We start from the raw sequence: 26,038 nt of genomic DNA on the forward strand, positions 1-26,038 counted from the left end.
TGTGACAAATTCTGATTGGCGGGCGTGCTGTGGTGGCATAGGGGATAGCGCGACCCACGTTTGGAGGCCTTGAGTCCTCAATGTGGCCATCGCGGGTTCGATTCCCGGACCCGGTGACATTTGCTGCATGTCTTTCCCTCTCTCTCTCCTCCTTTCCTGTCAGCCTACTGTCATATAAGAGACACTAGAGCCCACAAAAAGACCCACTGGTGGGGAAAAAAAAAAAAAAAAAAAACCTGATTGGCTTTTAGGTGGGTGTGAACACTTTGAGCCAGATTAGAGCAGACTGTGTTTACTTCTGGGCTGTGTGTGTGGGTGCTTGTGTGTGTGTGTGGGTATAATTTGTGGAAATATTATTTTCATGTCTTAAGGCAAACAACTGAACAACTGACGATGTCCAGTAGGACAAACAAATGACGGACAATTTTATACAATGAAGACAAAAGGTCCTTTATTAGTGTTTATCATTCAATTTTTTTTTCTCCTTCAATTTTTTTCGGATGGGAAATATGAATGGAAATGAACTGATAATGTCACAAAAATGTTATCAATTTAGTCAGAAGATCAGATTTCTCCAAATCAAATTAGAATAAGAACCTGACCTGATTGAAAAAAAAAATTAATGCCATTTTTGGATTCAGTGGATTCATTAAAAAAAAACATAGGCAAATTGCAAAAAATATTTTTTTGCAACCCAGTGCTCTCTGTCTCATACCGTACAGTCATGACATAGTGACAGTTGCAGCAAACATGTAAACGTTTTTTGTTTTTTTTTAAGATAAAAGTTACATACCACAGCTTTAAGTGCCACCCAAAAAAAATCAAAAACAGATATCCATGTGTGGCCATCTTTCTACTGCACACAGTGAAAGTTATTGTTGATTATCAAGTTAGACTCGTTTAGGGTTTGACACAAGCTTATGTGAGCGAACACAAAAATCAGACTTAAGAACAGTTCTTAATCTGTTAGTGAACTGTTCTTAATCTATGTGTATTTAAAATCAGATCCACCTGATTTTAAATACACATGTTTAATTACAGATGATCACATGTTCTGTTCAGGCTCAGAGTAAACTGTATGCACCACCTTGCAAATGCAAACGGAAGAAACAGTTTAACATTTCATGTAAACGCATTAAAACCTTTTCTAGTGTGGCTATTTTTACTGTAACCATAGAGATTATCAATGTAATTTTTTTTATGTGAGACGTTTGTACTTTCACTTTGCAGTCAGGATCTGTCCCAGCCCCGTTTCATTTTACATCTATTGCATCAGACAGTTGCTCTCCTGGCTAATAAAAACATTAGCCTGCAGATGATTCTCAGGAAGCTGGAGTTTGTGGAAAAATTAATTTTCTTCACTCTGCGAGGAGACAAAAAAGCTGTGACTTTGTATTTTTACTTCTTTTTTTTTTTGCCGTTGAGGTTGTCGGTCTCTGTCATGTTCAAATAGAGGAGAGATTTTGGGTTGAGGCTTGGGTTGAGTAAACATAAAGGAGAGTGATTTATTTAACCTGCACAGACTGAGCAAATAAAAACTGCGGTTAAAACTGCCATGAGGGGGCGTAGGGGATAGCGCGACCCACATTTGGAGGCCTTTAGTCCTTGACGCGGCTGTCGCGGGTTCGATTCCCGGACCCGGCGACATTTGCCGCATGTCTCCCCCCCTCTCCTTCCCCCTTCCTGTCAGCCTACTGTCATATAAGGGACACTAGAGCCCACAAAAAGACCCCTGGCGAAAAAAACAAACAAAAAAACTGCCATGAGGACGCTAGTGTCCCCATTGACCCATTGACTTAAATGTGACAGTATTTGGGGTGACAGTTAAAGGGTTAATCTCCAGAATGATCCTGATTATAGATTTAAGGAATCAGTCCAGGTTTGACTAGTCAATTTATTGTGATTTTAATGCTTTTCTAAAGATAAAGTGGTGCTGTTGTAAAAACAATTACCAGCTCCTTTTTTTTTCTTCCTATTTTCACAAATCTAATTAGAATGATCTAGTTTACTATTGATCCACCTGATTTTTAAACATACATATCTAACTAAAGATGATCAAATTTAACCTGGACTCATTAAAACTGTGGAATAGCCTTTACGTTTAGCACCAATAGGAAACTCAGAGGCACATTTCAACATTACCTTTACTGTCTGGCCAGATTCTTTCATAGTGCTTAAGTTGCACAGTATTCATATTTTATCTACAAGGTTGTTGTAGACAAAACAACGTGTTATGGTGCACGGTTTTTATTTTATTTATTTATTTGTATTATTTTTTTGGTCGTTTTCACGTTTCATCAGCCAAACACAAAGTAGGGAAAGTGGCGGAAAATAATCTTCGTGGGTACTTTACCAATAGCAGTCCTGTCCTGGGATCTTATTCCACTCTGCAACAGCTTCAAAGAAGTAGAAAGCGAAAGTTAAACGTGTTGTTGGGAGCCGCAGTGGAAAAATCCCCTCCACTCTGAGAGCTTATAAAGGCTGACAGAGGAGCCGCCTCACAACAACCCGGCGCACGAGCTCACAGGAAATCATCCTGGGACTGAGAAAGGGAAACCATTTAAGCCGAAAAAATGAAAAAGCTTTGGGGCAAGATGTCGAAAAGGGTGCAAAGAATGGACAGCACCAAGCCTTTGATGCAGAACAACAACGACTATGACGGTGAGTGAGAACTATTATCGTTTCTATTTATGCGTGGCCACCTTTTCAGAACAACGCTGCACGCGGTGAAAGGTATTGTTGATTGTCAAGTTAGACTCGTTTAGGGTTTAATTGGAAGTACAGCTCAGAAGTGTACTTCCTACTCTAAAATGTATTTAAAAACAGCAAGAAAAACACACACAGGCTTAAACTTTAAGCGTTCATTTTTCAAATTCAATATATCTCACATATTTGAGTTTTAAAATCAATTGTAATGTATGCGTGATTGAATTGAGGCATTTGTTGTGATTTGGCGCTATATAAATAAACCGAATTGAAGTGACTTAAAAAGGCAAAATATATCATATCTGATAGGTAGCATTCTTTATCCACACACCATACTATTTAGCATATTGTGAGGTAAAAGAAGACTTTGCCAAATCAGTTCAAAACTATGTATTTCATCTATATTCTGTAAAGAGACGTCGTGATAGAAAGGTGCTTTAGTTGCAACAATCTACATAATCTTAAATTAACAGCTAATTTACAGAGAATCTGATTAGCCCTAAAGCCTTTGATATTTTATGACTTTCTTGAATCCTTTGGTAATAACTTGGATCAAAATGATCTTATTGCGCAAATGTAGATATTATATGAAGATTATTGTGGTACAAATATACGTGTCTTTTGCATTCCTTGTTGATTTTAGACTTCTATAATGTTCGAAATAAATGAATAATAATAAATTAGGGGTGCACCAATTTATCGGTGCCAATTTCCTTAATTTTGGGAGATCTGCGATCGACCGATTTTTATATATGAAGCTGATCTTGTCCACCGATCGAGCTTGGTAAATGTGCAAGAATCTTCCACTGTCCTCCTTTACTCTCTGGTGAGAAAGGGTTAACTGACAGAGTTATGTCTGCACAGTGACCTCACTGTTACCAACTCTTCAACTTTCTTGCTGTATTGAGCAACATTTCAGACAAAAAACTTGGTATCGGCCAAAATCGGAATCGACAGATCAAAATATCAGCAGTCGGCGATCGGCCAGAAGGGTTTTTTTAGTTCACCCAAACAATAACTAAAATGTTCCCCTCTGTTATCATCTGAGAGAGCTGAAGAATTTAGCAGAAAGAGTGGGCATGTTTTAACAAGCCCACAGTGCTTAAAGTACACCTTTTTGTCCTCGAAACCATTTATTTCCTCTTTAGCTGAATCTCAGTTCCACTGTTAACATATTTAAAAAAAAACCACACACACACACACACACACACACACACACACTTAAAGCCCTGATTAATGGACAGAAGTGCTATGCTAAAAGGTGAATGTAAGAAGGATAAATGTGATATGTTGTGATGAAAAGGTTTTGAAATGAATTTTGAAAAAAAGAGAGAACATTCTATTAAATAGAGTAAACTCTTGAGATCCACTGTGTAATGTACATTTGCAAACTGGAGGAGATAAGGGTTTATTATTCATGCAGAGTGGTGATGAAATTCTTATTGCATGATCAACAATAATTCTGATTTCTCTGACTGAAGTGATAAGGAAACATTGACAAATGCCTTAAAACCTGCTAGACCTAAATGACTGGGGTATACTTGGAACCATTCCACAGAGAATGTTGTTTATAACACTATAATTAAGTCTAAAAGTATTCATGCCCCTGGTAAGTTTAGTTTTAAAATACTTCTTACTCAACCAAGAAGTTAGTTTTTAGTTTCTAACAGGAATTGACACGGAGATCTCCCAAAACAGAAGATCACTGGCTTCATGTAAACTCTCCCTAAAATTGTTGTCAAACTTTCGGCAGGTTTCTCCTGCTGCATCTGATCATCTAAAGTTTTTGGAGTACAAAGAATTCTGTAGGATTAGGATTAGGATTTTTTTTTTTTTACTTTCCATCACATTACAAACACAAAAGTTGATGTATTCCATTGGATTTTTCAAATTCAAATTCAAAAATACTTTTCTGATCCAAAGGGAAAATTACATTTTGCTGTAACTCATATCAATTCAAAATTCTTCAAGGAACCATTATAGATGGCTGTGGGCAAGAATGATCTCCTTCCTGCAGCTCTCTGTGTTACGGCACATTTGACGAAGCCTCTGACTAAAGATGCTGTTTTTCAGACAGAACGGCACAAAGCAGCTATAAAACACAGAGCTGTGTTGCTGTAACATGAAAGTTAATCGATGTGATTATTTTCAGATGTTTTAACTGAGACAAATTCAAAAAGACACAGAAAGAGAGAGAAAGAGAAAGAGAGAGAGAAATATGTTATGTTGACAATTATTGTCAATTTTTAAGAATCTTTTTCTGAACTGTCAGGTCCTGAATCTGAGAAAGGACCGCTCTCACGGGAGCTCCGTTCAGTGTGCTCTGATGACGCTCCAGACAGTGAGCAGATTTCCTCCCATCACACTGAGAGGAGCGGTGATCAGCGTACGCAGAGATCCGAGCCCCTGAGCTTCCCAGAGCCTCCGGCAGACCTGGGAAAACATCTGGATCAGCATCTGGAAGCTGTAGATGAAATAGTCAAAAATAATCACGCCACATCTGGAGATGACTTCCTCTGTCAGATACGTGATCACTTTGACGCTCTGCTCCAGAACGTCAGCACCACCAAGAGCTGGACAGTCCTGACAAACTGGGTCTCACAGAGGTACGTATCCGTGTGCTCATGCACTGTTACACTGTAAAAAATAACTATGTCAAACAATCTGTGCCTCAAGAGGAGCGGGGAAGGGAGTAAACAAATCTAGCAGTGATAAATAATAACCTAAATACAAAAAAAAAAACTAACCCGGTGAGATATAACATAAGTAAATAAACGGCAGCAGCAAAGCAAAGGAGGCAGAAACAGAGAAGAATGGCGAAGGCAGAACACAAACACACAAATGATCAAAATGCAAATAGTGAAAACTCAAACAACACAGGATCCTGACACTCCCTTTTCTCCACAGGCAGAATATATGTTACCCAGCACAAAGAGTCTTGTTTAAAACAATCTGGAATACAAAACCTTCTGCTTCATTTTTTGAGTTGACAAGGGTTTCAAGTAAAAATAAAAAAATAAAAAAAAATACCAGGAAGCAACTTTCAAAATTAACAAATCTACCTGTTTCTTCTTATATTACGATGATTTTTTTCCACTTTTTGTTTTGACAGCAAAGTGACCCACTTCTTGTGTTCTTTTTTTTTTTGTCCCAGGACTCTTGAACACAATTAAGTGACCTAGCTGGGATCACATAGCTGACTGTCCCGTCATCTTTTACTTGCTCAAAAACAGAACTAAAACAAAATGTGTCTAAAACGTTTGTGCAGAAAAAGGCAATATTTCACAGTTACAATGACTTCATTGAGATTAATATTAATATGATATAATATTAATATTAATATATAGTTTGTGTGTTAACAAAACTATTTGTTGAAGTAACTGTAAGGTTTCCTTTCTACCATTGTCTTCCCTGGTTCCACCCAGATCAAATCGTGGTTTTATCACGCAGGCCTTCAAAGACTGCATATGAATGTAAAAAGGTGTGTCGACTCGGCTCGGGTTTACATGCCTGCATGAGATCCTGACCTGATAGTTGTGAAATAACTCAGTAAAGCAAAGTATCTATGTGAACATCTATATGTTCACATAGATACTTTCTAGAAATGATTTGTGTATCACTTTTATATCTTTATGTAAATGTATTTCTGAAGCTGTTTTTGATATACACATGATGCAGCCCAGTTGTTTTGGTTCTTTCATAGGAAGGATCAACTCGATCACTCTGACCTTGGTCTGCTGGATGAATGGGAATTAACAGCAGAGGACAAACTGCTGGAGATAGTAAAGGTAGGAATCAATCAGTGAAATGTTACTTGCACACACACATGTACAAGTGCACACACCCACACACACACACACACACACACACACACACACACACACACACACACACACACACACACACACACACACACACACACGCACACACACACACACACACACACACACGCACACACACGCACCCCCGCCCCCCCCCACACACACACACACGCACACACACACACACACACACACACACAAAATGGCCCTTACACTGTATCAAAACCTCATAATCACCAGAGTGGAAGTGGTAGCTTTTATTAGTCACTTAGTTTCATGATTGTGTACGTCTGCAGGTGGAAGTCAGAGATTCCCTGGAAAAAATCCTGGATGCTGATCGAACACAAATAGATTACAGTGAGGAGACCTACGCTCAACTTTATGTGGACGTTATTCAGGTGAGACAAGCCTGTGCATTCATGTGACATAACTGTTGCAATGCTTGTCTTTCGGTAGCATGATTACTGTACCTTGTAAAACTATTCATGCTCCAATGAACTTTTTCCAATTTATCTTACATTATTACCACAAACCTTAATTTTATTCTACAGACCAGTTTTGTGACTCATGAATTATTAAGGTGGCTCGTCTCTGCAGGTTTATGACGGTTTCGTACTGTGAAGATTTATGATGCTGTTTGTTGCTGAGCCGGTGTGATGTGTCTGGGCAGCGTTTAAGGACTGTCTCATTTTTGTATGCCAAACAAAAGAGCTTTGATTTTCAGTACAAAGTGGGGGTTTGTTCCCAGCGCCATCCTCATCACGATCCTGTTTGTGGTGTTCATGGACCAGATCTCAAAGCCTGGTTGCGGAGAGGATTTAGAAACTGTTGCTGTGTGTGTTTTAGGACCCTCTGAGGAGGGACACAGCCTCTGTCTCAAGTAGATCAGTTTCTAAGTCTTTAGGTGTTAAGGAAAGATGTTGACTTGTTGGTCAAATCAACAGCTTTCCATCCTGACTCATGACAAATAGTTAATAATAGAATGATATCCCAGATGCAAGTAGTCAAAATGAGCTTCCTTCATACTGGGAGCAGTCTGCGATCCCCCAAAATAAACTGGAGGCCGTCACTAGGGAGAGAGATGTCTGGGTTTCCCTCCTGAAGATGTTACCCTGGCAACCCAATCTCAGTTAAGAGGAAGATACTGGATAGATGTATGATAGATAGATAAATTGCAAATTTTGCTGTGCAATGAATTGTCCTAGAAGTCATTGTGATAAACCCTAGTGAATACTTTTTCGATTTACTAAGTAAATGCAATTTATGTGACATTTATCTTTCAAATAATGGGGCTTTCTTTTTCTTTTTCTCTCTCTCTCTTTCAGTGTGTTAATGCAATGCCCAAATTAGTGCAGGAGAAGAGATTACTGAGTATTGAGGTGAAGAAGGTTTGCTTTCAAGAGCTGCAGAGTTTTGTGGAAAGGTGAGACGGTTTGAATTATAAGGCAGATTGTTAATTTAATGACATCTAAAAATAAAACAGTTTGCCTCAGAGACCATGTCGTATGAATTTACACTGAGATCAGAATGGCGCTATTATCATTTGAAAAGCGAGTGAATTGTCAATGCTGCATAATTGTCTTTGTTGTAGGTACAACTCAGAGCAAGTTGAGAAACTCCGTAAAAAAGCTGAAGCATGGAGGGAAATCCCAGAAACCCTCTGGGTCTTCCTGAAGACTCTGAAAACCTGTATAGAGCTAAGGTGGGTGTTTCAGTTTTTTTTTTTCTTTTTTACTGTTTGTCTATAAATCAAACTAAACTTTTTATTTTTTTCCCCTGTTGTCTGACAGCTAAAATTACTGAAATTTATTTCTATTTACAAAACTCCAAAAATAACACTCTGCCTCTAAGCAATTTGGAATGAGGTTATGGCCTCATAAGCTTCATAAGGTTAATTCACAATATTTAAGTTGAATGAAGGCTCATTTGTACTCAAAACATTGTACTCCAGTAAAACAGGTACCCACCCACAAAATGACTCAAATAAGAGGAAAATGTTACTAAAGCACAAAGAAGCTGATCAGAACATCTGAAATGATGCCATCACACAGAAAAAGTTTTAAAAAAGCAAAATGAAAAACAAAGACAAATGAATACGAATAACTAATTAAGGCAAAAATAAAGACTTTTTTCCAAATATGTTTTATTCAATATAAAGCTTATTAAATTCAGTAGGTAGTATATATGCATGGTGGGGTATGCATATATGGTGACCTTCAGCGTACTGCCACATTAGTGACAAAGTGGCTAAAGGACAATTGGGAAAGTCCAGATCTGAATTCATGGAAAGACGTAGATAAAAAAAAAAAGTGTGGAAAAAAAATCTTTTAAGAAATATTTTTTCCAATTGCTCTAGTATTCAGCAATTACAAATGAGTTTAGTTATCCTAACTGAGCTAATAGAATAACGAGCTTGATGTGATTTTAATGTTAGAGAGTGAATAAATGTATGAATTGGTCAAAGTGCTCTGGTCTGTATAAGAAAAGGGGGGATGCCCTGATTTTGACATGATTTATTTTTGCTTGGTTCCAGGCAGCACATCCAGGCTGAAGGATGCGCCAGAGCAGGCTCTGTGGACGAAACCAAGAAAACACTTGAAAAGTTGAAGGGTCTAACTCTGGATCTTACAAAGAAAATTGCAAATGAACTTGCTGAGGTACCTGTTTGCGGTGACCACATTTATTTTAAAACAAAATGGGAGCACGGAAAACATTCTGTAACTATTTTACGTTTAAAACACATTTTGTGCCCTGTAGAGCTGCCTGAAGGATTACTTCAAATCGGCCAGCAGGTCATCTGGGTGCTTTTTACTCCGCCAGCCTGGTGAAAGAGACTGTGAGCTGTTTGACTCTTTGCGGAACCATTTTCCCAAGGTGCCTTATGCTTTGGATGAACAAACCGTAAGCCATCTTTTTTGTCAAGTTCCTCCTGACGAAAAAAGTTTATTATTGCTAATTGCTTATTATTGATGTCATTTAGTCTAAAAAAATAATCAGTTTTCAATAGATTTGTGTCTGAATGTTTGGTAAAAGATCTTCTCCCCTTCTGCCCACACAGATTGTGATGAATGAGGTTTATAAGGTCGTTGCTCACTCTTACCTCAAACATGTCCTCCAAAAAAGTCACCCAATACTGAAAAAGCAATGGCGCTCTGATGTTGGTAAAGCAGTCAAGGAGGATGCCGACGAGCTTCACAACACCATCTCAGATCTGGTGAGTCCCCCGTTTCAGGACCAGTCACTGCAGACAGCGACGTCTCCGTCTGATCATACATTCATACATTCCTAACATGTACAATTCGTACCAGGCTCCTGGTGTCCAGAAGTGGAATCGCCTGCTGCTGGTGATCCAAGAGGTGTCAAACTGCAAAGACCTCGACTCATACAAGCTCACCATCGCATTGAAACAGAAAGAGATTGAGAAGCAGAGGTAAACGTCTGGCGTTCAATATTCGATTAGATGTTCTCTGTTTTTCTTTATTTTCAATATATGTAAACAGTAGGAATTGTTATGCTAATAATCTTGGAGTTTGGGGGAGCTCTGGTTCCCAGTTCAGAAACACTGGGTGATTGTTAGGTAATAGAGTTCATCTCTGTCTGAAACCTTTCCAGTACCAGTCCTCCATTCATCCGTCTTTAAAGGGACATACTGTGGTAGATTCACTTTTTGCAAAATATTGTACTGGTTTTTGGATTTCATTACTGGCTCTATAAACAGCCCAAACACAGAAAAAAACCTTCTTTATAAGGCAAAAATTCATTATTTTTTTACTAGTCGACCTACAGTTAAACCTCAGACTCGCTCTTGGACATATCGACATGAGTGGAAGCCCATCTCACCTCCAACTAAATCTCTACAGCTGAACTGCTTGTCTTTCCAGCCGTTCCTACTGTACAATATAATATCTGGATTAAAACTGAATCCCTCTCTCATGCTCAATCAACGACAAACAGAAACTTGGAGCTCATGACTGATGATCATTTGAGCTTTAAAGACGGTGTCTCTAGCTGCGTTCCCATTGACCGTACAATTGTGCAACTTGGCATTTCGAAAATAAATTTGTTTACTGGAAACACACCAATTTGGAAAAACTGATCAAAAGTTTTGGAAACACTGCTTTCGCATCACACAAGTCACATGATCAACAACCGGGATGTTGCCAGTGACGTAAAGCAAAAGGAAGAAGATGACAGGAGAATCACGGCGCTGCCTGATTTTTAATGATTTATCTCACAAACAAACTTATTCACCTGTGATATTAAACGCTTTTTTAGTTTAGTGGAAACGCCTCAATTGTTTTTTTCGACATTGGTGGAATATCGACAAAGTTTTGAGCACATTTGTAATGGAAAAGCAGCTTCCGTGCCTCTGATGACCTGGTTTTACTTTTACTGTTCACAGTGAGGACCAGGAGCTTGTAACCAAACTGCTGCGGTGGAGGGGTCTTCCTGAAGGTCAAGTCAGAGAAGTTCTGGATGCTTTACCTGGCCGTCCACCCAGACCCAAGTCTAAACCCTTAGTTTTGCGTTTCAGCTGCTGCCGCTGCTGCCGCTGAACTACAAGCAACTGCACAAACCTGACATATGTAAAGTTTGTAAATGTATTGATTAAACACTTTCCGTTAAGATCAAGCCAGGTCTACTGTAAATCTCCTTCATTCAGGTGGAAATTTTTAAGCAAAAAAAAAAAAAAAAGAAAAAAAGAAAAAAAAGTTCTCATTGTAATAATGCTAACGTTCAATGCTGCTTCCTGCACCTTTATCATAACTGAGCGATGCCTTCTCAGCTTGTGTTTGGGGTGGTTTTTGTTTTTGTCTGCCTCAATATTCTTCAACTTGTGTGTGACTCAATAGGAGTCTGTCTTAACTGCAGGTTCTTCATTTAGGTATCGGCAATCTTTGTTCTTTTGTCTTTTTTGTTGCAGTGAGTTTTTCCGCTCGCTCTGTTTTGTGCTTTTCTTTTCATTTTCTGCTTCAGAAAGTGTTTCAGAAACGGCAACAAGACTTTTAATGTCAGTAGTTTACTGTTAAATTGCCCTGGTTTCGTTACGGGTTACGTTTTGTTTGTGATGATTCATATGAACTGAGGTACCAAGGAGTTTCTAGAATATTCAGAAGAGTTTAACAATAATAAAGAAAAGGGAAACTCCTTCCCTTACTGATCAAATCTTTTTTTAATTATTTCTATTTTTTACAGTTTTAGATAGCTTTTACGTGCTATATTTGTATGTTAATATTTTTATAATTTTATTTATGAAAGATAATATTTTTAACAGTCTATTATTCTTCCTTGTACTTGAATTTCCTGAATCTACTTCTAAATTTCTGTAATGAGGCTCCTGCTAAACAAGACAGGGAATAAATCAACAGAGGAGTACTGTATTGAATTGTAAATGTTTTTATTTTGCATTTCTCATTTTCTTTTCTTCAATAAATTAAGGTACTGTTGTAAAGGATATTCTTTCTCTCATCATGTTTGCTGAGTATCAGGGAGGAATTTTCTTGTACTGACCAAATGTCAATAAAATGAATTCAAAAATGATCTTTTTGTGGCGTATTTGTTGTGCTATCAGAAAGACCACCAGAGGGCGCACTTCCCTTATAGGAGTCCTGCTCCATAACTCTTTTCCATTGGGAAATGTTCTCAGAAAAAAGTAAAAACTACATCAACAACAGATGTTAATAACAAGATTCATGTGACTAATATGCATCCATAACAAGAAACTCCTCTCTGTACGATTTCATATTTGTTCAGTGTTATGTGTGTGTTTTCTTTCCTTTAGCTTCACCAGTTTAATGCCTCACATGGATAACATTGAGGAAGCATTGATCAGTCAAATAGATCTGAATTTAAATAAATTCAGCCCGTGAAAAGTGCATGCTAATCTTAGCATTAGCATTATCTAATAAAAATGCCCTTAACAAGATTGTAGGATTGAACATTTTAATTTAAATTAATTTGCAACTTTCATTTAAGAAACTATGTTGGGTAGCTTGGGGAATGTGAAGTAATTTTCTACATTAATGCTTCAGTTTAAGGTTTGTGATTGTTTGTTTCTGCACACCCACAAATTCTACAGAGTTAAATCAACACCATTTGCTTTAGTGTTGAGGCTATTTGGTCCCGTTCAGATTTGGCGTTAATTTAACTTTTACAGAGTTACTTCAACAATAGTTTGAGTAGTTATAACTTTTTCAAAATTAAAAAATTAAAATGACTCAATTTCTTGTTGAAATAACCCTGAAAAGATTTAAATTAACACCAATTCTGATAAGGAGCAAATATACTCGGCATAGTGTTGATGTAACTCTGGAGAATTTGCTCTGATGTCTCATCATGGCATTTCAGTCAAGGTGAGTTCTGGACTTGGACTGGACATTTGCAACAACCTGATGGACTTTTCTTTTTGCAGCAGGTCTGTTATGGAGTTGTCTTGTTGTATGGACCAATTTGGGCCCAGCTTTGACTCTTGGATACTTGGTGAGCTCAAGCTTTACAATGTACTGAGATAAATGAGCAGCAAAACCACAAATCATTATCCCTCCACTACCTGGCTGTAGGTAAGGGATGTGTGTGCTGACACAAACTGGATGCTGTGGTAAGTCTTATGAAAGACAAAGCTTGAACTCAAGCGTCTGCCTTTATTCAGACATGAGAAGGACTTCCATGTGGGTCCAGTAAAGCCTGTGGAGTTTCCAGTGTAATTAAACCAGTGAATCAACTTCCTGGCAAAAGGGAGTTTCCTTTAGCTCCTTAATGAGCTTATCCTTCCCTCCTTGCTTTCCCTTCATAAAAAGCTTGATCTTGTGTAAGTACCTCCCCCCTCTCATCCTGAGCACATCCTCCTACATCAAGAAGGTGACAGAAAGCCCGACATATCGACAGTAATCTGCTGCATCACCCTCTCTACTCACATCCTTCCCAGATCCTCTGGAACGGCCTGCAGGCATTGATTATTCTTGGCTGGAAGAAGCCAAGAATGTGAGTGGCCGCTGAAATCCCCATTTCAAAGAGTCAATGATTTTCCTGAATTGTTCAGCAGATTTCACCTTCTTTTGTCCAACACTTTCATTGGAAACCTGGAAGTCTGACGTGTTCTTGTTGTTTGATGAGCTAGCAGCTTGCAATTTAAATCTTGATTTCGCTGTTTGATTGTTCTGCTGCTTTGATCAGCAGAGAAGTCCTTAATGTTGACTAGGCAAGATGTGTTTTCGTTACAAATGTGTGCAAATCTTTGTCTATATTCTGCAAATGTAGAAACAAAAACCCCACAACTGCAACTGCTGCATTTTTATAAAATAAGAAATTAAATTTAAATCAGTGTGTAAGTCATTGAAAATGATGGCAACAACGGATGTAACTACAATACATCTATTTCAGTACAAGTGAAAAAACACATTTCACCCTAGTGCTTTTATTGGCAAAAATGTGAATTTTTCAAAAATGTATTTTCTCACTCCTAATTTATAAATTTGAGAAGCCATATAGTTGCACAAACTGAAATTGTGAAAATGAATTCACTCAATGAAAACAAGGCAATTTAAAAAAAACAACTCATATTTTTTGGATAAAAGGTTTTTGCACTAGGATGAGGTGGTTTTATTTCAGTCGTATCAAGGTAGATTTATTTCTCCAAACGGCAATGGAAACACTTTTTTCACATCATACGATTCACATGATCCACAGCCGGATGTCACTGCTGGAAAAAATCAGGTTGCCACCTTTCAGAAATCAAAATAAGGGACGCCCACCAAAATCAGAGTATAGCATACCTTCAACACGGTAGATTTACTTAGATTTACTTAAGCTTTAATGAAGTAGGTGTAAAAAGTATTTGGTAAAAATCTACTCAATTACTAAGTAACTGATCATAACACCTGATTTAATATTCAAAACGTGTCCTCAGACAGCCCAAAATATAAAAGTTATGAACATTCTGGTATTTTAAATAGTATTACCAAAATATTTCTGGACCAAATTTACATGAGGGCCAGTGTAGTCAGCAATTTTTGTTTTTTCATGGAGAGCAGTTAAAAAAGAGTGAAACAAATAAACAAACAAAAAAAACAGAGCAATATATTTCACCATTTAATATTCTGAGCCAAAGAGCCACTTGTAATTTCCAGATTCAAGTTGCAGATCCTCATCTAGCAAATGGAAAATGTGATCCTATCTCCATTCAGCAGCTAAAAGTGCAGAATTCCATTTTTTTTTTATTACTGGTAATTGTTAAAGTGAAATTGTGAAGGTTAATAACATAGACAGCACTGTACAGAGACGCAATGAGTTTACGGCAGCAGTGCAAATGATCTACTCGTCTGTTGACTTGCAGCAATCCACATTAATAGCAGATTTGGTCCATGGGGACCAAGCAAATAAAAGTTTGCTTGGTCCCCATGGAGGCTTGGTCCGGCGGCCCTGATGCCAACATCTGCAGAAAACATATTAAAGATTGTGATTGTACACACCAGTACTGGTGTCAGTGTGACAAAGGCTGATATGAAGAGCAGGCAGGGTTGATGAGGCAGAAACAAATCTGTGCTTCACTAATCCTCCTGGAATCTGTTCTGTAAATGAAACATTTTCTAACAGCACCATATCGAAATAATCATTGTGTCCATGTTATTTTCTTTGTCGTTATAGACAATATCATTTCTGTAATAAACTGTTTTAGATCCTTTAATACAAAGGTACGGCTTATGTCACACAGTTAAGTCTCAGAATAACCCCCATTTGTTACCCCATATGCTTCTCCTTAAACAATATATATATATATATGTATATATATATATATATTTACCTCTACACCCACAGCCAAAAGGTAATGCTGCAGGCGGGCATTTTCTTCCAGTTCTTAGGTTTTCAGATCAATCTGTTTGAGGTTAGAAAGTCATCAGAATGTGACTGTCCCATGTGACGCTGTGTGAAAACTTTCCAGACTCAGCTGTTTGTGATTGCAGTTCTTATGGTTCACTTGAGAAAGGGAGGAACAAATCTCTGTACCACTCCATATGTGCTGTTACTCCTTTGAGTAAACGAGGAATTTTCCAGTTTGCAAAAATGTTTTAAAATAAAAGTTACAGAATGCAGCTTTAAGCAGAGGGCTTTGAAAGAAGAAAATGTTGTAAATGCCTGGGTTATTATGTGCATACATGAGTTCTCAGTTAACTGGAGAATTGGTTTATAGAGTTTTTGACAACAATGTTTGTGAGTGAGTCATTACTTACATGTGGCATTTATGATTAAGAGTTTTTGATCTTGTTATTACTTAGTCATTGACTCATTTTTTCCTTTTCCTCCTAAAGGCGGTGTTGTGTTGGCCTTTGGTCAGGGGAGGAAATGAAGCGCGGGCATTTCCCTTTTTGTGATGAAATTAGTTTTTTTGTGGTGTTGATGTAACAGCTGCATGTCTGACTGGTGTGTCTCAAACATCTACTTGGATATTAATGCATTGTGTAATGGTCAATAACATCAGATTTGTCATATTAACACTGAAATATTCTGTCCATGTTGTGTTGCTGCTCACAAAGAAAGTTCTTGGAATGTTTTCTGCTCTGATTCCAAGAAAACTTTTCACTTGAAAACAAGAAACTGTTCAAGCAGAACATCCCCAAGGACTGTGTCTTGATCAATCATTTCCAGTTTCTATTGTGCTTTATTGTTTTAGTTTGTCAAATTGTGCCCTGGTTGGAAGTGTTTCCTGGTTGGATGGTTTTGGTACTGTTTTTTTATAGGGTGAGTAAATAAGCAGAAACAATTTTCTTTTTTGGTTTTCGTTTTGTACGGTTTTATTTATGATCACGACACAATGTTGAATATCTTTCACCGTATGAAAGCAGGTCATTACATCATGGGATTCCAGAGTTGAGCCTCTAGTATTTCCCTTTTGGACAAATAAAGTGCTTTTGAGTTGAAAAAGAAAAGAAGCAACATGTTTAACATAAATTTGATATAAATTATTGCTTTATTTATTTACAAAAATAAGCACGCACACACACACACACACACACACACACACACACACACGCACACGCACATATTTTGTCGTCCTCAGAAACTCATGACGTCACTCAGAGAAGAATCATGTCATACACTGGCAGTGGTTGAGTGTCAGAGTACAAACTGACCGATTTGTGACGTACTCCCACACGAGCTTACTGAAAAGAGCATTCATGAAACCTACCAAAGTTGCTGTACATCACAGTCCTCCACCAACACTTAAATAACTAACAGAAGGAAGGAGGGCAGCTTATTTGACTACTACTTTGGAGAAAAAAGGACGAAACTCGGCGCCTTGGCTGGATTCTTTGCGGGTGTCTGAAAGGGTTGCCTTGACCTTGTGCCTGTCCTCCTTGGACAGGTTTGACTTGAGTTTGAGCAAAGCCGAGACGTGTTTCTCACTGCGGATGAAAGAAGGAAGGGAATGAAAAGATTTTTAAAAATGGCGGACTACTTAAAATGATAACTTGCAGAGACTCTACAATCCTCCAGACAAACTGAATACTTGCTGTCACGCTACATAATAGCATGAGACAAGCGTTTCTACTCTAATATTCTGCCTAAAAGCGCTGAGCGTCCTCTGGGGTCCAAACGTAGCTGCTGCTCTCAGGAAACACTTCAGATAACGGAGATGTGTGCCAGAGCTCGCTTCCTGTCCTTCTCAGAATAGATTTACCCCCCATCAAAGTGTTTTGACGTAAGCAATGTTCTACTGTTGTTTACAACATAGTTTTCTTTCTCTCTTAGGCCAGAATAAGTGGGAAAAAAAAGGAACTGGTGTGAATTTTACCTCAGGTCGGGGTAAGTGTGTCCCAGTGACACTATTTGCATTTGCAGGGCGGGGACGTCTTGGAGTTTCAGCACTTCTGCCATGTTGGTCAGGATTTCCTTCAGCCATTCCTCCTGGGATCCCTGGAAAGACACCAAGCTGAAGTTATCTGGAGGTTATCTTTCATTTTTACACTGCATTAATGTGACAAAATACATATTTATCACACTACTTGTTTTTCCAAGTTAAGTGGCAGGTTTCACACTGGTTTTATTATTTTCCATTCACACGATGCTCCTAAGGAAGCAGTCTGCAAACAATCACTTTTATGATATGATTTGAATAATTTTTTAATAATTTTAATGCTCAACCATGAGTTTTCCAGGAAAAGAGAATGTCTTCTAAAAACAAAAACAAGATGAGATGATTCAGAGCCATGTCGATAAACCATCTTCATTCTGCTATGAGATAAAGATAATCACATTAAATCCTCTGTGTTGATAAAATGCCTAATTGCCAGGATAATTAAAGTGATATCAGTAAGGGAATTCTGTGAGATTATATTTACACCGCATTTACTCTAATTATAAGAATAAAAAATAACTTTTTTGTTGTTTTTGTCCTTTTTACAAGATTTTATAGAACAGTAACAGTAAGTTCTGCAGTCTGTCTTGTTTGATCTCAAAGTCAGAATATTCAGCATTACGGCTTTTGAGGTTTGATGCATTTAGTTCATCAGATGGTTTTGAAGGTGAAATTGGCATTTTCACAGTCCTGAGATTTCAACTTAATAATGGCTAAATTTAGTTTGGCTAAAATATTGATGAAGAAGTTTAGAAGTGTCAAAAGGTTGGCGGTAACTTTTGTGCTGATGAATTCAGGACAATAATGAATCCGTGTTTTTCAGCTAAAAACAGAGATTATTAGCTATTAGTCCCAGCGTGCTACATTCACTTTCCTGATATTAGTCCAGTTAAACTTCTCGCCTCGGTTTTTCCAAGGACTGAGTAAGCAGCTGCTTTTCCTGACTTTACTCTTTCCCCTTCTGTTTTTCTCTGGAAAATATTGAATACTTCCTGCTCCTCTGCCTCTCTGCTCTCTCTGTGTGTAACTCAGAAGAAGTGTGTCATAGAGAACATCCATGTTTTTAGTAGTGACTCTTTCTTTTAAATCAATATATTAAGGTGATATTCAATTGAAATTATATAAATGCAGCACAAAGAAACTCTTTTCATTCCAGGCTTTTCTCTCCTTTGATGCTCTGACTCATCAGCATTCTTCAATGTTAATGTTCTACCTATGGGTCAGAGGCCAAAACTTCACAATTTGGTCCATCTTAGAAAAGGAAAGCTGAACCATAATTTTGAAAAGATTATTATTATTATTATTATTATTATTATTATTATTATTATTATTATTATTATTATTATTATTATTATTATTATTATGATAGCCCTTCCATAGTGTTAGCTTAGTCTAGACTCATGTTATGGACGTTTGTCAAAGGTTTACAATTTAGAGTTTTGTAACATCTTAAAGAGGAGCCTTGTGGCTTTCACTAAGTTTTGAGTCCAAACACAGGTCACTAGAGCTCAATATACCAAAACCACTACACATTTTTCATGCTTTTCACCTAAACTAGATACATTTATTTTGCCTAAATGGCATCCAGGGACAAGAGCTAACAACTCAAAAAACTCCAAGGATTGAGAAAATGTACAAGCCTTAGGCTACAACCTTAACTGTTTCGGTGTGTGTGTGTGTGTGCGTGGGTGTGTGTGTGTGCGTGGGTGTGCATGTGTACCAGATTTTTATATCCTTGTGGGAACCTATTTTTTGTTACAATGTGGGGCTGTGGGGACGTTTTCTTGGTCCCCATGAGGGTAAATGCTGTTTTTGGATTAGGGGTTAGTATGTGATGGTTAGGGGTAGGGCAAGGGTTAGTCTGTAGAAAATGAATGGAAGCCAATGTAAAGTCCCCACAAGTCACAAAAACACGACTGCGTGTGCCAGTGTGTGTGTATTTGTGTGAGATGTTGCCCACATCTCACCATGCTGGTGAAAAGCTTGTGTAAGCTCTCAGCGTTGTCCATCACGGTGTCGAAGGCCCTCTGCTGATGCTCTCTGTCCTTCAGCTTGACTTCTCCTCTCAGGAGCCTCTTCACATATTCTTGTGTCACTTCCTGGTGGAGATCACCAATAACCGCCTAAAAACAATAAAAGAACATTTCAGTCCTTCTATTACCAAAAAGCAAAAACAAATGGACAAGTATAAACTATGTGCTGGAATCAGGAGGGTGTTACCTGGTAACAGGATGGAGCCAAGCCCTCCAGGTCCTGGATGCTGTTTTCCAAGCTGCTCAGCAGCTTCTCAAACACAAGCTTCTTCTTCAGCCAGTCTCCAGTTCCCAGCTTCTGGTACTGTGGCTGGTTGGGTTTAAACAGACGACTTTAAATAGAGTGACACAAACAAAATGAAAACGCAGTTTCAGTCTTTATTAAAACAACCCTTACCTTGAGGGACTTGTGCACGGAGCTTAATAAGCAGGTACGGGCAGATTGCCTCATGTCGGACAGGATAGTCAAACAGGTTTCCTGCACATCATCTGGGAACAAATGGCTCTTCCTCTGGAGGACGTCCCTGTAGAGACAGAAACAAACCCGCAGCTGAGTCATGAAGCTCTGAATGATAAATCATCTCGTCTTTTAGTGGATCAGAAACACACCTGAACTGTTCCACACAGCCCAGGGTAGCTTTGACGTGTGGTTTGCTTTTCTGTTTGATGATGTCATCTTGGAAAGCTTTAAACCTGCAGGAGTCGGTTCGGATGAGTTTTTGTTGGCATTGTTAATGTTTCAGCTGGGGGGAGTAGAGAAGGTGTTGTGTTACCTCTGCAGCATATCGGTTAGTTGGCGTGTTATCCTCTGGGCTTTCTGCTGGCTCCCTGTGACTGTTTCTGTCACTGTTACCATGCCATTAATGATCTGAAAACAGGAACAGATGGAACACATTCATCAGCACATGTCAAGTCAAGTTTATTTGTAGAAAACATTTCAGCAACAAAACTTAACAATTAGAGTGATGAGTCAAATTGCACAGTATGGTTAATAGAAACACAGTTAGTGAGAGTGACAGTGACTAAGCAGCCATCTTAAAGGGCAATCAAGCTGTCCAAACTCAGAAACTGTCAGGATCTTTGGTTGTTTTGGGTTTGTCTGGGTTTGTAGTTGTGCTCATTTGTTCTGTGTTCCTTAATTTCTTGCTTTGATTAGATTGACCTTATTCTGTTTTACTTAGGTCAGTCTGCTTTGTTGGATTATGTTCATTATTTATTCATTGTGTTTAGTTATTCTTTGTTACATTAGCTTTCCTAGTTACCCTGTTTGTTTACTCTCCCTTGCCCCCTGTGCCATTCTCTCTCTCTCCCCTCACACCTGCAGCATGTTAGCCAATCAGCCCTGCTCTATTGTTCCAGCATTCACTCTCCCAATATTTAACCAGCTGTCCTTCACTCACTCCCTGCTGGTTCCTCTTGTTATTTTTTTCTCATGATACTCCATGTATCTCTGTATTTTGTAGATTTTTGAAAATCATTTTTTCATTAAAGCTCCAACTACATTTTGGTCATATACCATCTACCACCCATAATGACAGAAATAACTTGTGCTTTACTCAGTTTTGAAGCAGCAGATCTACAAAACTGAGAAGTGTGGCAGCGGTTTTCAGCAGTAATCCAGCATCACTGTGTTAGTTGAATGTAGAATTTCTCTGTATTATTCTGGATTATTTGCTGAACAAACACTCTGATGTTTGCCTTCATGGAAGATTTGTATTTTCCCCATTTTTAGCCCAGCTGTCTGGCACTGATGGAACCAGGAGTGAGGAGCATAAAGCAGCCGATTCAATGAAGGCAGATGCAACAATCTGACATTACACAAAATAACAGCTACATAGCTGCCTTTTGACTACAATTTACTCTGAATAATGTTTTATTGGTGTTATCATAATCCAAAATTAAGGAATTGTTAGTGTTAGATCTGTTAAAAGGGGAAACTTCCTTGTTGGTTAATGTTTTTGTTAGTAACTTGGTAAAGCTAGCTTGTTTAGCTACTATAGCTACCGGAATGACGTCGTGGGCCAGAGGACAGGTGAAGCAGCCGTCCTCTGTTGGCGGTTGCTCTCCTTTTGTCAATTTCTTCCTTTCTTCCTCCAGAGCGTTGTTCATGTAAACTGACAGCTCAGTCTGAACAAACACAAACAGGTTACATGGTTACCATGAGTAGCTTTCCACATGGAGCTGACATACACATACAAAAAAGTGACGTTTTAAACCTTTAATTAAATAGTTTAATAAATCAGTGACAGCTACCAATGATGTCACGACTACAGTTGCATCATAATTAGCAAAAAAAATAAATAAAAAATAAATATATAAATAAAAGCAATATCAAAATCTGAGGAGGAGGTTTTTGATGCAATAAAATAAAAAGCACTCGCTGAGATCCCTTTTCTAGTTTTAGAAAAGTGGCTTAACTAATAAAATTAACTGAAATAGTTGTACATACTGCAGCTTTAATTGGCTTCAACAATGATAATGTAATGATAATTTAACAAATTCTGGTTAATTTTTAAAAAACAATTTTTTTAGAAAATGTATTTATTTGACTTATTAATTTTTTAGAACTTGTCAAGAAACTGCAATTAACTTGTGCTATAATACGTCTGACCATTATTTCACAACTAACTGAAACAATGGCTTGAACAGTGACATTTATGTTTGAGCTGTACACTCTCCATTACAGTTTGTTATTATTTTTATTATTATTCCTCATATGACTACGTTACCTCCTGTGTGGTCAGGTACTGCTCCTCCAGGTTGTCCAGTAAATCTCTAGGCAGCAGTTGCCCCAGTGCTGCTGAATCAATTTCACTGGCCAGTTCTGGCTTCTTAAGGATTCTGAAACAATGACGAAACACACCAGGAAATTTATTGAAAGGGATACAAGACTTTCTGACCAAATTAAGACTGACTATAATTTTTTATTTCGTGTCAATTCCACCTTCAGAAACGAGAACAAACACGTGCTACAGCTGACATAAACTGGTTCAGCCACACAGTGCTGCAATTCTGAATGATTTATGCTAACTGCTATTGCACACTCTCTGAAACAACTGCAGGGTGTGTGTGTGTGTGTGTGTGTTGAGCTTGCCTGGTAAACAAAGAACAGATGTGAAAATCTCTACACAACAGGGCTGGGCATTATGTTTCATAGTTTTTCTGGTATTATTGGTACTTTTTTAGAATTTAATCTGGTGTTTCCTTCCTGAATAGTTTCTCTGGATTGTTTCTGTTGGTTTGTTAGTTTATTCCTGTTTTTTTTTTTTTTTTTTTTTTTGTCTTATTTTAGTCAAAATCTTTCCACATTCTGTCAGTTTCTTTTTCCTTCTTGTACAAGTCCAGTTTGAAGGCTCATTCTTTTGGACTGATTATTTGTATTTTCCCTTTGGATTATTCCTGTCATGTTCTTGTATCAGTGTTTTGGTTTCTTATTATTATCATCCATCCTCATTACTTTTAATAATGCTATTTGTGTTTGCTGTTCATTTCTTTGTCTGGTTTGAGTTTTTATGTTCCTCATGTTTGTCTTCTTAGTTTAACGTCTCTTGTGTTCTTGTATTTGTCTGAGATTATTGTTTTTTTCTTTTTGGACGACAGTAAATCATCCTAATGTTAAACTTCAGCAGTTGCCTGACAAGAGTCCTTTGTGCAATATTATGAGTTAAAAACAGCACTTAAAAAAATGTATATAATTTTGACACATGACTTACTCAGGTATAATTTACATTTAATCATTTGGAACGTGCATTTCAATAAGCCTCATTTGCCAGATTATAAATACCTTTTGAAAATAACAACTTTTAAGCAGGTATTAAACATACTTTTTGTTAAGCCTGCATTCATATATTAAAATATGCATATTTTTGGCTGTCTAAATTAATTTCTAAATTCTAAATGTCATGTTTTCATTTGCTTTAAGCAAAAATAAAAAAATCCCCATAACTAACTGAAATAACGTCTTGAAAACTTTAGTGTGTGCAGTTAGACTATAAAATGAAAGAGTGTATTTGTCTACCATTAACTCTTATAAAGGTTGAGCAGAAGTCAGTTTTTAAAAAGAAGCTTTTAAGGATCAAAGTACGCGTAACTAGAATAGTTAATTATCGCATATTTTACACATGTATCAAGGTTTTGAACTGTTATTCATTTTCACTGATATGTATGCTACATCTGTCATATATCTGAATGAGTTCTATTGTATGATGTGTGTTTTTAATGATGGCAGAGTTGCAAGTGCAGATCCTAAACAGTAAACAGTAACGTGTTTCATATGAATAAAGTCACTGATATCTATGAACTTTTCATGAAATGGTCTGAAGTTGTCTTGTCCGAAACGCCTCCCACTACATTCAGTCATTCATGCACACATTCACACACCGATGGTACCAGCACTGATGGCCACTGAATGTTTGTGTTCAGAAAGTTTTAAAACTGCCACATAGAGTCAAACTCCCCAAAGCAATCCAATTATCCAGAGTGAAATGTCCTCCAACAGTACTGACTGGAAATGTAGCTCTGCTTTCAAGCCCAAATACTCCTAAACTATTCCCAAAGTGTTGCAGCAGCGTATACTGTATGTGCAGAATAACTGATTTAAAGGGAAATGGAGATGATGCCTTACCCTGGATAAAACTCGTTGACCCAGCGCAGGATGAAGGTACAGTCCCTGTCATCCAGAACAAACTCCACAATCTTCCTGAGTCTGGCGCTCAGGCTTTGGTGATACAGCCGCGCGTAAAACTGACAGATGTTTGCCTCCGGTGGGTAGCAGCTCTTCAGCACGTTGACCACCAAGAGCAGGTCGTCCTTCAGCTGCCTCCCCATGCCCTGGATGTCCAGCTGGATGGACGATTGTCCTGGTTGGCCTGCAGGGGCCACCGAGGGGTTGTCCATTCGGCTCTCTACCAAACCACGAAGAGTTGAGTCATGGAGCTCCTTCCAGCTGCTCGGGGTCCGACTCTTCAGCTGCTTCCTCCGCAGGTCCTGCACCTCTTCCTGGTAGATGGCCTTCACAGCAGATTTTAGGGCCGCCAGGGCCTGGACCGCGGCTTCGTTGGCGACCTCTTCCAGCCTCAGAGACAGACTCTGCTGCAGAGTCTGCTGTATCTTTTTTTCCAGCGCTCTACGTTCTGCAGAAAGCCTCTCTATCTCTTCTGCGGGATGTTTCTGCTCTTCATCGTCTGTTTCCTTCCCAAACAGTTGATTCTCTCTGTTGATCAGCACAAGGCTGGCCTCGTACAAGCTTTGCTCAAGAAGCTGGTCGAAGGTCAGAGTTTCTAATGACGATGAAGAGAGAAGAAACGTTTCTTTTAATCGAATAGAGACTTTGAAGGCTGAAGTGTGAAATCTTGGGCTGTCTCTTACCATCTAGGGGGTCTTCCTCCTCAGATGACGGGGGCTCCTCTTCAACTGGGGAAGTGTCGACGCCCACCTGAGGGTTGGACGGTCTCCTTATGTTCCTGAATTTTCCCCTAATCCATCTGCCTCCTTGATTCAGGACCCTGTTCAGCCGGAGGGTTTCTGGGGTCGAGCAAATTCGCATTGTAAAGTCTGGCTGGGTCCAAATCCTCGTCCGGGAAGAGAAAAAAAGACCAAAACGAACACAAAAGCTAAAAAAATAAATAAATAAAGTCAGTCAGTGCAAATAAACTCTTAAGAAGAAGACTTCAAATTTGGTATAAGCTTATGTTCAATCAGTTTTTGATACTTTTTAATGTCTAATCATTTTAATACTCTTGTTATGTTATTATTATTATTATTTATCTTGAAAATGTAAACATCTTCTCAGATGACATTAAATGGCTGCTGAAATACAAACGAGAGCACCAGACAGTTAAGAGCACATGTTGAATCAAATCTTAAACACTTTAGGAAACAGACTTAGTTGGAACTTGAACGGAGCGACAAAGTTATTGTGCATGAATCCTCCTTCAGAAGATGTTACTCACCAGGGTCCTGCAGCCGCTGCTCTGTCTCTAACACTTCAGCTGCTCTCTTTTTATTTTCTAAGTGGCTCCTCCCACCCATAAAATGATGTGCTGTGGAAAGTCCAACCAGCCCTCTGAACGCCCCACAAACACACACAGACAGGCTTTTTATGAACACCAGCAGTGAGGCAACGCTGGTCTCTTTCAGAGAGGGAAACTTCAGGCTCTTATGAAACTCTTTGCTAAAGCAGAAGCTGTTGAGCCAACTTTGGTGACCCCCGACTTTTATTTTTTGTTTAACACCACAAAACCAGATAACACTGGGTTTTTCTGTACCAAATAGAAGCCACTGCAGACCAACCAAACCGAGTGGCGAAACTAAATGAAAGCCAAGGCAGGAACGGTTCTGTGGGAAGTTGGGATGAGGTGGTTTTTAACCAGAATGGCTTTCAGATCAGGGCTGAGCAGCACAGGGGTGGCAGGACAAAAACCCCCCAAATAAATAAATAAATAAATAAAAAACTAGCAAGTGCCCCCACTTGTAGTGGGCACAGTGTGAGCACTGTAAAAAGACACTGGTGTACACCAGAGGGGGCTAAACTAATTACAGTTTTCCTCAGTTATTTTGGTGCATTCCTCCAAACCGTTCAAAACAGTGAAATGATTTCTCATGTCATCAACATGACTGTGTTCCCT

At 38.5% G+C, this 26,038-nt stretch overlaps 2 protein-coding genes across 2 annotated transcripts; one reads left to right on the top strand and one right to left on the bottom strand.

Annotated features, from left to right (window-relative positions):
* The first annotated feature begins 2,279 nt into the window (after nucleotides 1-2,279).
* Nucleotides 2,280-12,068, top strand: LOC122846117. Its single transcript, XM_044142888.1, has 11 exons — nucleotides 2,280-2,661; nucleotides 4,979-5,312; nucleotides 6,410-6,494; nucleotides 6,824-6,925; nucleotides 7,853-7,950; nucleotides 8,119-8,229; nucleotides 9,061-9,184; nucleotides 9,285-9,428; nucleotides 9,586-9,741; nucleotides 9,836-9,957; nucleotides 10,930-12,068. Exons 1-11 carry the CDS (start codon nucleotides 2,574-2,576, stop codon nucleotides 11,081-11,083), a joined length of 1,518 nt encoding a protein of 505 aa, XP_043998823.1. The 5' UTR covers nucleotides 2,280-2,573; the 3' UTR covers nucleotides 11,084-12,068.
* A 4,404-nt stretch (nucleotides 12,069-16,472) lies between these two features.
* Nucleotides 16,473-25,479, bottom strand: tnfaip2b (tumor necrosis factor, alpha-induced protein 2b). The gene is made up of 12 exons (XM_044142861.1): nucleotides 25,364-25,479; nucleotides 24,780-25,024; nucleotides 24,037-24,691; nucleotides 22,142-22,253; nucleotides 21,417-21,539; nucleotides 20,186-20,280; nucleotides 20,022-20,105; nucleotides 19,810-19,936; nucleotides 19,600-19,722; nucleotides 19,347-19,502; nucleotides 17,317-17,438; nucleotides 16,473-16,927 (listed from the first exon to the last, which is right to left on the bottom strand). The coding sequence occupies exons 2-12, from the start codon at nucleotides 24,955-24,957 to the stop codon at nucleotides 16,777-16,779; spliced, it is 1,926 nt and encodes a 641-aa protein (XP_043998796.1). The 5' UTR covers nucleotides 24,958-25,024; nucleotides 25,364-25,479; the 3' UTR covers nucleotides 16,473-16,776.
* Nucleotides 25,480-26,038: the final 559 nt, after the last annotated feature.

This window comes from Gambusia affinis, linkage group LG16 (assembly GCF_019740435.1).
Source record: "Gambusia affinis linkage group LG16, SWU_Gaff_1.0, whole genome shotgun sequence".
NCBI lineage: Eukaryota > Metazoa > Chordata > Actinopteri > Cyprinodontiformes > Poeciliidae > Gambusia > Gambusia affinis.